Genomic DNA, 11526 nt, shown 5'->3' with positions numbered 1-11526 from the left:
TTTGTAGCATCTTTAGCAAATTACATTTGCTAGAACTCTTTGGGGAGCTATGACTATTTAAAGTGATATCATAGTGTTTTAAGCATATGGTGTGAATGTTACCACCGTGTCCTTGACTACAACACCAGTTCAAATTCCCCTTTACAACTTCCTGAGTTCCTTGTGAGGAAGTATTGATTGTTAAACCGTTCTGGGGATTGCGAGGGGAATAGGTAAAGGTAAAGGTACCCCTGCCCGTACGGGCCAGTCGTGTCCGACTCTAGGGTTGTACGCCCATCTCGCTCTAGAGGCCGTGAGCCGGCGCCGTCCGAAGACACTTCCGGGTCACGTGGCCAGCGTGACGAAGCTGCAGCTGGCGAGCCAGCACCAGCGCAGCACACGGAAACGCCGTTTACCTTCCCGCTATAAAGTGGTCCCTGTTTATCTACTTGCACTTTGATGTGCTTTCGAACTGCTAGGTGGGCAGGAGCTGGGACCGAACGAAGGGAGCTCACCCCGCCGCGGGGATTCGAACCACCGACCATACGATCAGCAAGTCCTAGGCACTGAGGTTTTACCCACAGCGCCACCTGCGTCCCTTGCGAGGGGAATAGGGGACCAGAATTCTTTGGGCAAAGTTCTGACTGTTTACAGTGGTATCATAATGTCTTAAAAGTATGGTGTGAACATGGCCACAATGTGGTAAATGTGTTTTTGACTATGACACCAGTGAGGCTCGAACCCTTGAGGTCCTTGAACCAGTCACCCTCTCTCTCCTGGCCAAACCAGGGGCGCTGTCACGAGCTCCTTAAAGAAAGGGCAGGATAACAACGTAAGGAAATAAAGAAATATATAGGGCAGTCCCTACAGCACTAAGTGGGATGGAATTTCACTCTCCTTGTTTCCCCACGGAACAATTGTTTGGAGACATGGGAAGTAGCCAGTCGGCTGCTGCATGCATGTAGTCGTACCGGGGCTAGAGATTTTATTTTCTATGATAACTGCAGCAGAACCATTTATGGGCCCTGCTAATCGTCAGTGATGAGAATGAATTTCTCAGGGATTGTTTGACCTCTAACGGGATCCAAAAAGAACATGAGGAATACAGGGGAACAAACTGAGGTGGGGGTGGGAGAGAATCAGACGATGGCGACAAGCAGAACTAATGTGTTGTAAAAGAGAGCGCTTTTGAACATGGTGTACAATGCATGATTTACAACTATTTTTCTTATGATAAATTGGAAAATTATCACTGACCTTTTCCTTTACTTGAAAGTGGCATCTTAAGAGCTAGAGAGGTAGTGGGAGGGAGATAAGTAAGGGATTTTTTGAATGATTGTTTTGGGGAAAAGAGTATGCCTGGAGGAAATAAAAACGTTATATTAAACAGGGGAGATTTATTACTTTGTTAGGATAAAGTTGTTTGAGGTTTTAAAATACAGTTGAACCAACTGCAATGGAAACATTCAAGTATCTGGACAACTAGTTTTCCGTATCATTACAGGTTTGACTGATAAAATAGTTATGCTGGAATATTGTCTTCCTTGGAATACCAAGCAAGAAGTATACCAAGACTCTGTACTCCTAAGGCCTTAGTGAAGGAAATTCATTGCACCCTCAGATGCATTTCTGCACACCCATCACTGATGAGCACTTGCTCCAGTGAAGTCTCCCCTTTGGCCTTGCTGCTTTGCATGACTGTGATACACAACACCAAGCGAGATGGGAAAGATGGAGGGCACAAGGAGAAGGGGACGACGGAGGACGAGATGGTTGGACAGTGTTCTCGAAGCTACCAGCATGAGTTTGACCAAACTGCGGGAGGCAGTGGAGGACAGAGGTGCCTGGCGTGTTCTGGTCCATGGGGTCACGAAGAGTCGGACATGACTAAACGACAACATTAAATACACACATAGTATTAATTCCACCTGGAGCAGGAACCGGCAAGCCACTCCAGTATCCCTGCCAAGAAAACTCCATGGATATTGTGTTCTCGAAGCTACAAACATGAATCTGACCAAAGTGCGGGAGGCCGTGGAAGACAGGAGTGCCTGGCGTGCTCTGGTCCATGGGGTCACGAAGAGTCGGACACGACTAAAAGACTAAACAACAACAAATTAATTCAGCCCTTGCAATTGTAAGCCACACACCCTTTCCCTCTTGGTGTGTTTTATTACCGACTCAGGAAATTGCATGGCTGCATCCTGTACCGGTATATTGGACTTCGAGCGTCGGACGAGGACCTGGGAGAGACGAGGGTTGAAATTCCCCTGCAACTGGCCAAGAAGCTCACTGGGTGTGACCCTGTGCCCATCACTCGGCTTCTCAGCCTAGCCTACCTCACAGGGTTGTTGTGGCAATTAAACATGCTACCTTGAGCCCATTGGAGGGAACAAGCGGTATATAAACAGTATATAGGCAATTGTGACAATTCACCCTTAAAGAACACCACCAATTTCATTTCATTTCCCCCGTTAATATTATTAATCATTTTATTATCATTATCATTGATATTTATGAAAAGTTGTTTTTATTAAAATTCAGTAAAAAGTATTTAGAGAGAGAAAAAAAACAAGTCCCCTCCCCACCCTCGGCTAGGGTCGCCTGCGCAGGCACAGCCCAAACTTCTTACCCCGTCCTCTATCATGCACGCGATGACGAAGGCGGCGACAGAGACTCCAACTCCTCTACAACCACGCCCCTTGGCCTTCTCGTCACCGCTCCAGCCTCGCCTCTCCGTTCGCCCTCTTTCTCTCCGGATAGGAGAGGGAGGGGTAAGTTCCTCCAACGCGCCTGCGCCGTTCCTTCTACCGGCGTCTGTCGTCATCGCGTGTGCGCGTCGCACAGCCTTGACGCCGGACGCGAAGGTGACCGGCAGGAGGGGGAAGAGAGAGGAGAAGTTGACTCCGCCGTCGCCATGTTGTCCGTGGCCGCCCGCTCCGGCCCGCTGGCCCCTTACCTCTCGGCCGCCGCCCACGCCGTCCCGGGCCCGCTGAAGCCCCTGGCGACCGGGTTGGCTCCGGCGGCCTCGAAACTGCCGCTGGACCCGAAGCGGCCTCTGCTCTGCCGGGAGTCGCTGCAAGGCCAGGCCGCCCGTGGGGGGCTCGTCGCCACCGCCAGCCTCAATGGTGCGGGCGGGGAAGGAGGGAGGGGGGCGGTCGGCGCTGCTTGAGCAGGGCGGGGTATGGGGTCGCTTCGCTTCCTCTCTGCCTCCCCCCGTCCCTCTCCCGCTTCATTTACCGAGGTTTCCAGGGTGGCTCGGAGGCAGGACTGGAAGGCGTTTTCAGTGTCCCCTCTGGGCTTCATGAAGTCTAGGGAAGGTGACAGCAAAACGCCCGTCGTGCCTCATAGTAGTGGGCATGCCGTGTCGGGTAGAGGGCTGCCCCACTTCATTGAGTCATTGATTACATTTATATCCCACTTCCCCCCGCCCAGGAGATCAATGGGGTGTATGTGGTTCCCTTCCTTTCACATTTTATCCCCAGCACAACCTTGTGAGGTAGGCTAGGCTGAGAGGTGGTTACTGGCTCAAGGTCACCCCGCAAATTCCATGGCTGAGGGGGGGATTTGAACCCTTCTTGCCCAGGTCCTAGTCCAATACTTTAACCCAGACTTTCTCAACCTTGGGCCCTCATGTGTTGTTGGACTACAACTTCCGTTATCCCCACCTAGTAGGACTAGTGGTCAGAGATGATGTGAGCTGTAGTGCAACGACATCTGGGGACCCAAGATTGAGAAAGGCTGCTCTGACTGCACCACGCTGGCTCTCATACACCGTTAGGCTGAAGGGTACTTACCTGATTCAGATGCTGCGGTGTACAAAACAGTTTCCCCGCACACAAGTCAGGCTTCTCCTGGCTTTCTATACTAAGGGAGAACTTCCTGAATGGAGTAGTGCTGTGTCTGAATTGTGCCACCTCAAACTTCATATGCAAAACTAGTATGGCAGGGATTGGCCAGATCGCCTTCCTGAGTAGCAGTCCCCTAAACCTGGTGCCATCCAAATGTTTTTTGGACTACCATCCTTTGCTTGATAGTCATGCTAGTGGGGGTTGTGGATCAAAATATCTAAATGGCACCAGTTTGGCTTCGAGTGTTGGACTACGACTGGGGAGGCCCAGGTTCATATCTTCACACACCTGTCAAGTTCACTTGGTGACATTGGACAAGTCAACGTAAGCTGCGTTATACAGAGTCAGACTGGGTCCCTCTGATTTGGTGTTGTCTATACTTGGCTGGCAGCTGTTCTCTAGGGTTTCTATCTCTCAATCTAACCTACTTTGCAGGCTTGTTGTGAGGATGAAATGAGTTGGTATGGGGGGAAGTTGAGATATCTGTAATAAAAAGTGTGAGTTTTCTTTACACAGGGATTTATTATTTGCTTCATTAGGGCTGTCATGCTGAAGATGGAGGCTTACATTATTGAATGTTCCTTTGTACAGAACAGAAGTCCCTGCATGCAGGCTTGGTTGTAGCCTTCTACCTTGGTTTCCTGTTTGTGGGGAATATTCTTACATGGAGTATTATTTTCTGGCTTGTACTACTCCAAGACTGCATAATGGAACTTGCATGATTGACTATCCCCACCCTGGCAAAAAGACACAACCAAACCCTCTACCAAAACCTTAGGTATTAGTAAGAAATCAATATGGGGAAGGGACATTGTTAGGTGTAGAGCGTTTGCTGTGCATGCAGAGGTTCAGTCTTTGGCTACTACCACTGAGTGAGATAGATCAAAAGTCTGACTCAGTACAAGTGTTTTCTTTGGAAGGAGTATTAAATCACACAAGTTTTTACCTGCAGCCTCAGAGGTGCAGTCTAGAGCAGGGGTCAGCAACCCGCGGCTCCGGAGCCGCATGTGGCTCTTTTACACCTTTGCCGCGGCTCCGGGGCGGATACTAGCGAGGGGAGGAGGCGCATTGTGTCCCCACTGTTTTAAATGTCGCAATGGTTTTGCGGCTCCCAGTTTTTTTTTCTTCGGTCCAAGTGGCTCTTTTTGTTTTAAAGGTTGCAGACCCCTGGTCTAGAGAAAGATTTACCATATTAAGAGTTATTCCTAAAATGGGAGTTGGAAAGGGTTGGACTTGTATAGTGTAAGGATTGTATCTGTGTTTTATCTGTGGCCCCAGCATAATGCTTGCCACCCCACAGGTTCCCTGTTAGCTGGTTCTGCATCACATGTCACCAGGGGGTAGAGTCTTTTTTCTCTCACTGTTGCAGGATCACTAAGTTCAGCCCTTTGCTTTTCACTCCTCTGGAGAAACTAACCTTTCACTTGCATAATAGGAAGTAAGAGCTATACTTGGGGATGCTGTTCGTATATAGGCTGAATTTGTTCCTTTTCCCAAATTGAAAATTGGGAGTGGGGTGGAATGTTGGAGGTTGACTTTTTTGTATAGAAGAGCCCTGCTGGATCAGAGAGCATCATTTCTAGTCCAGTATCCTCTTTGCAACACTCTCCAGCCAGTAGGACTTGATGAAACAGTACACAAACTGCCCCAGTTGTTTGTTTCCAACTGGTAGTTTTCTAGTTTATTGTTTTATGTATTTAAAATGTTTATTTTAGTTATTTAAAATATTTTATTTATTTAACATATTCATTGATTAAAATATTTATATACCACTGTTTCATTTAAAAAGTCAAAGCACTTTACAACAGTAATACATATGTACAATAAAAGCATGTAGATATTTAAAATCAGATTATCAATTATTGCAGAAAGATGTTTTCTTAATTGACTATATCATAATCCTGGCAGGAAAGAAAAGCTTTCAGCAGATGTTTAAAGGTTAAAACAGAAGGTGGCTGCTGAATTTCTTTTCAAGGGACTGGGCTGATGACACTAAAGGTTTGGTTTCATGTGTGTGTCAGATGAGCCTTACCAATTGTCTTTCACTTGAAATCACAAGGTGGTGTTTAGTAAAATTACAGTACAAAATGAAGCAGCAGCCAATGGGTCAGTGGAGGCCTATTAAATGTGATCAACTGATACCCGTTAGCCAGCAAATAAAGTGAATTCTAGTTTATAAAAGGGCAGGTGCTAAGTTGTGGGACTGCTTGGAAGCCGAGGCAGTTATATAAAAAAAAATCTGATACAGTATTTTCAGCATAGACCCAGTTTGGGTTATTTGCTACAAGGTTAAAATGTAAATATCCCATTTATTATGGGCCAAGTATAAAGGGGAGGATAATATGCTACTAGAGGGAATTGCAGAAATGGTTTAAACTTTCTTTAAAAAATTGTGTTGCTTCATTAGCTTTTTATTGGATGCAAATAGTCTTCTGTTTAACTTTAGACCTTGAAATTAAGTGTGTATTAGCTTGTCCTGAAAATCTTAACACAACCTTCATTTAATTTCTAAGGAAGCAGTCTTAAAAGAAACAAAAACTTATTATAAAGAGATGCTCTTATCCCTTCATTAGTTCAAGCTTGTTGCAAACACTTATTGTAATCTCTGCACAATGTCCCAAGAGATCCTAATTACCTTGAGCTTGATTCCTGAAGCCCTTAGTGTTATTGCCTTGCATTCTTACGAAGTCACATTTTTATGAAGTGCCCTCATTTCTTAAAAAATAAACAACTTACTGAAGGTGCATGGTATTGAGCTGTTGTGTCTTAAAACAGTTACATATACAGTACTCTAGTCAAAATAATTTTCCAAATACTCCTTTGGATTTGACTGAGTTATCATGCTAAATGAACTTTGTTGAATCCCCCCCCCATCAGATATTTTAGCTTAACTAATTCCTGCAATTGGAAAGAGTTGATAATATTTTCATAAGCGACATTAAATCAACTATCCAGTTTGATTTACCAAATATGTCAAGCATACAAAATTAAATTTGAGTCAGTTTGCATTTGGAAGCTTTCTTATTCAAAGTTTTCAAAAAACAAACAAACTAATATTACTGCATCTAAAAGAGATACTAATCCTACTCTAAACTTTAGATGTAATTTCATAGGCTACAATGTAGCTAATGATGCCAGCATAAGTTCACTTGTTTGCTTGGCTAAATGTAAATCAAGGTACTTTGGTTTAACTGGTTTGTAGATTAGGCCATAGAATTCCCCATAAAATGTAGAGAAATCTTCTAAATTTGTCAATTAAAAGTGTCTTTTAAAATTTAATCAAGTTCTAAGGTTGCCATATTTTGAAGAGCAAAAAAGAGAACACATTTGCTGACTTCTACTTTTAACTATGAATCGCTATGACGACACTCATTTTACATACTCATGAAAAAGAGGACAACCCTATAAAGGGCTACTGGAGTGGGTTTAACAAAACACTTTGGAATATTAGGGATTTCTTTACAGCATACAAAACACACCAGATTTCTCCCCCTTACTCCAATATACAGTGGTACCTCGGGTTCAGTACTTAATTCCAGAGGTCCGTACTTAACCTGAAACTGTTCTTAACCTGAAGCACCACTTTAGTTAATGGGGCCTCCTGCTGCTACCACACCGCCAGAGCCCGATTTCTGTTCTTATCCTGAAGCAAGGTTCTTAACCTGAAGCACTATTTCTGAGTTAGTGGAGTCTGTAACCTGAAGCGTATGTAACCTGAAGCGTATGTAACCCGAGGTACCACTGTAATCATATTTGTGTTCTTTTCTGGTTTTTACTATCATTTGATGACAATTTATAGGCTTCCCAGCCAGGAGATAATAGATTTTCATGTATAATTGCAGGAAGAAATAAATGGAATGCCTGCACCTCCATAAGGTGATTTAGTTCTTGTATGGAACTTATATGAAAATCAATAGTTAAATGTTCATGATAGTTAGTGTAGTACCAAAAATATAAATTTTATGGTGTCAATCCGGTACCAGTATAATGTCCTGTAATTTTTAAAAAATCAGTAATTGGTTTTCTCCATTCTTTTGCAGCTCCTGCTAGCATTCGTTACGTCCACAATGATGTCGCTGTGCCTGACTTCTCTGACTACCGTCGTCATGATGTAACAGATGCTGCAAAATCATCCCAAGAGAGCAGTGAATCCAGGAAAGTCTTCTCCTACTTTATGACAGCAACAACCTGTGTGGCGACAGCATATGCTGCTAAGAATGCTGTCACTCAGTTCGTCAGCAGCATGAGTGCTTCTGCTGATGTGTTGGCATTGTCGAAGATTGAGATCAAGCTCTCCGATATTCCTGAAGGCAAGAATATGACTTTCAAGTGGAGAGGGAAGCCTCTCTTTGTGCGTCACAGAACCGCAAAAGAGATTGAGCAAGAAGCTGCAGTATCTTTGACTGATTTAAGAGACCCCCAGCATGATTTAGACCGAGTAAAGAAACCTGAATGGATCATCCTGATCGGTGTTTGCACCCATCTTGGCTGCGTACCCATTTCAAATGCTGGGGAATTTGGTGGCTATTATTGCCCCTGCCATGGGTCGCATTACGATGCGTCTGGCAGAATCCGCAAAGGTCCAGCTCCATTAAATCTCGAGGTTCCCTACTATGAATTCCCTTCGGAAGATTTAGTTATTGTGGGTTAAATTTCTGGATGCCTGGCTCTTTATTTCCTGTATGTATGCAGAGGAACGAGGCAGGTGTTCATGTAATGTATTTAAAAAAAAAAAAATGAGTGGAAAGTATGGCTAACTGTCCCAAGTCACTGTTCAGATCTGATTGTTTGTGTACTTGGTCAGTTTTAATAAAGGATTAAAGTGCTTTCCCATAATGACGTGTAGCTTGTCTATAATTGGTAAAGCAATTGAATGTTTTCTAAGAGAAAATCAATACTTCTTAATAAAAAATAGTAACCTTTTTGGATGAAAAGCTATGAACTAGACAACTGAGGTTTAGATGGGCCAGTTTGCACAGGAGTTTTTGCTTTATGTGTGAGCAGGCCCAGCCATCCTTGGACTCGTACTGAGAATCTCATGAGATCTGATAGCTTGTTGGGTTGTTGTTTTAAAGCTATAGCAGAAGTAAGCTTCTAATGCCTTCCATCATTGTGTGTCCCTGGTGGAGGTTGCACTTGCACTAGCTGCTATATGATGACAAATACAATTTATTGACCTTGTGCTCTGACATCTTTAGCCTCCTGGATGCATTTGGAGAGCTTAGGCCCCTCACCTTGACTGAAGAAATAAGAGAGCCCAACCATCTTCTGTTGTTATCAAATAAACAGCTAGGCCTTTCTCAGTCACTTTCCCATGGTAAGATAATGGACTCTGATTGATATGCCACTCATGGGTGATTATGGGACACACTGGGCTCACATCATTGCAGTACTGTCTCTAGTTCCTGTTGATCTAATTGGCCATGCTGACTGGGGCAGATGGGAGTTGGAAGTCGAGCAATTGTTTGAGAGCTGCAGGACTCCCATCCCTGGTTGTAGATAGAGATCAGTGATCACTTAGTCTTCCACATTTATGTTGGAGAAATAGAATGAAAAGATGTGGAGTAACATCTGGTCAATGCATCATTGTAAGTTTCAAAATGCACAATGCAGTTCAAAAGCTAGCCAAACATGAGTGGTGGTGGTGGTATTATTTTTAAAAAATAAAAATAAAAAATTATGACAGCCCTTTGGATTGTGATCATACTTTCTAGATTTGTGTGTTAATGAAACAGCCAAATCTGAAAGTAAATCTGGTCTTTGTCCAGGAACCTTTGAATTAAAATGAGGCAGCAGTTTCTGAGCACAGAAATGCCTTATCCTGCAAATATATTTTTTATTTTGTTAGAGAATTGTTCCTTCTTTTTTGAAGACTCACTGATTGATTCCCTCCCCCCTGCACCCCACCAGGAAATAGAGATGTAACAACCACAACCCTTTTGCTTCAAGCACTGAACTTCTTACACGACATTAAAGGCATTGAGTCTGACACATGAAAGTAAAAGTTTGCATTTGTTTTTTCAGCTTTATGCCAGCTTACAAATGATGTATATGGTCAGCAAAGTGGTCAGTCAGAATACTAGGATACATAAAAATTCAACTTAAATACAAAATGCACTGATGTCCCAGCTACACTGTACTTCCCAAAGCAACTCTTTGATCTCATGTAGGCTTCCCTGATGTGCATGGTGTCTGTGAACATTTCTGCACTTTGATTTTTCTGTCACCCAGTCTGTTCTACCAGCCAGTAACAATGATACATGGAATGTTGAGTTGTGACCCCGCCGTAAGGTGTTAACACATAATATAAACAGGTGTTAGAAATATTTGAGAAATATGCAGGCTAATAATATGTCTGCCCCCAACGCACCACTTGGGCAGAGTGTCAAGCATTGGCATTACTCTAGAAAGTCAAGGTTTGGTTGGAAGTAAGCTACAACAAAACAATCCATGACAAACCATGCCACTTGCTTGTTTCTGCAAAATTGTGCCACGAAAATGAACAGAAGGACAGATTAATTTAATGGTGCAATGCCAATTATAAATATCATCAACCAATCCCATGCACCTTGTGTTCTAACAAAGCTATTGTGGCCTGCCAAATACAGAGATGTTTTTTTCCAGATCTGAACGAAGGTAGGTAAAATACAGAACACAATTCTGTATTTTGCACAAGAATTCTGCAAAATCTCGGAAAGACTAATCCTTTAGCAACTGCTTAGTATAATTATTTTAGGCCAAAATGTATTGTGGTTGCTTGCATCTATGTTGACATGCTACTTTTTTTCCCTTTTCATTAACTGGATTAAAAAAAATTGTTCATTGATTATAGAATGCTCTGGTGGATCAGAGAATCATAGACTTGTAGAGTTGGAAGGGATCCAAAACCTCATGTAGTCCAATCCCCAGCAATGCAGGAATCGCAGCTAAAAAGTCATTGACAGTTGGCCATCATCCCTATGTTTAAAAACCTCCAATTAAGGAGAGCCCATCGCCCTCTGAGGAAGCCCACTGTCAAAACAAGTCTGAATGCCAGCAAGTTCTTCCTAATGTTTAGTTGGAATCTCTTTCCCTGTCATTTGAATCCATTGGTTCAGGTCCTACCCTCTGGAGCAGCAGAAAACAAGCTTGCTCCATCTTCCATGTGAAAGCCCTTCAGATATTTGAAGACTTGCTTCTGGCTACACTTACCCAACTCCCTCAACCATTCCTCATAAGGCTCGTTTTCCAGATGCTTTATCATCTTGGTCACCTTCCTTTGCATTTGTTCCAGCTTGTGTGCTTAAGGCATGAGGCAAATCCATTGACATTAAGTTCTTTTATGGTTGTTTTTAAGTAGACTACAAGGAGATTTGGAATAGCTCTTAATGCCAGAAATCTAAATGCCATTTAACTGTTTCTCCCCTACCCTGCCATGAAACTTTGAGAACTATGGTGGTATTAAAAGGGATTGGATATCCTGTAACAACATTCTGTAAAGTGCATTTCTTGGAGTTCTCCTATCTTCAAATTATATTTATAATAAAGATGCAGCCTTTGTCATGCTCAGAGTTTGATTAAAAAAGAACCCTCTAAAATCTAATTGTTTTCATATTTTAAAAATCCTCAGAATCCTTACGGAGCTCTAGAAGCTAGCTAGTCATCTTGGATGACTTTCAAAGAGAATTGAACAAATTCATTGAGGATAAAGGCTACT

General features: G+C 43.2%; 1 protein-coding gene across 1 annotated transcript; it reads left to right on the top strand.

Moving 5' to 3' along the window:
• The first annotated feature begins 2831 nt into the window (after window positions 1-2831).
• On the top strand, window positions 2832-8666 carry UQCRFS1 (ubiquinol-cytochrome c reductase, Rieske iron-sulfur polypeptide 1). Its single transcript, XM_081015565.1, has 2 exons — window positions 2832-3107; window positions 7871-8666. Exons 1-2 carry the CDS (start codon window positions 2897-2899, stop codon window positions 8479-8481), a joined length of 822 nt encoding a protein of 273 aa, XP_080871691.1. The 5' UTR covers window positions 2832-2896; the 3' UTR covers window positions 8482-8666.
• The last annotated feature ends 2860 nt before the right edge of the window (window positions 8667-11526 follow it).

This window comes from Podarcis pityusensis (assembly GCF_964106645.2).
Source record: "Podarcis pityusensis genome assembly, chromosome: 8".
In the NCBI taxonomy this organism is placed as follows: domain Eukaryota; kingdom Metazoa; phylum Chordata; class Lepidosauria; order Squamata; family Lacertidae; genus Podarcis; species Podarcis pityusensis.
Note: the sequence above shows the minus strand (reverse complement) of the source record. Positions and strands in the feature narration are given on the sequence as shown.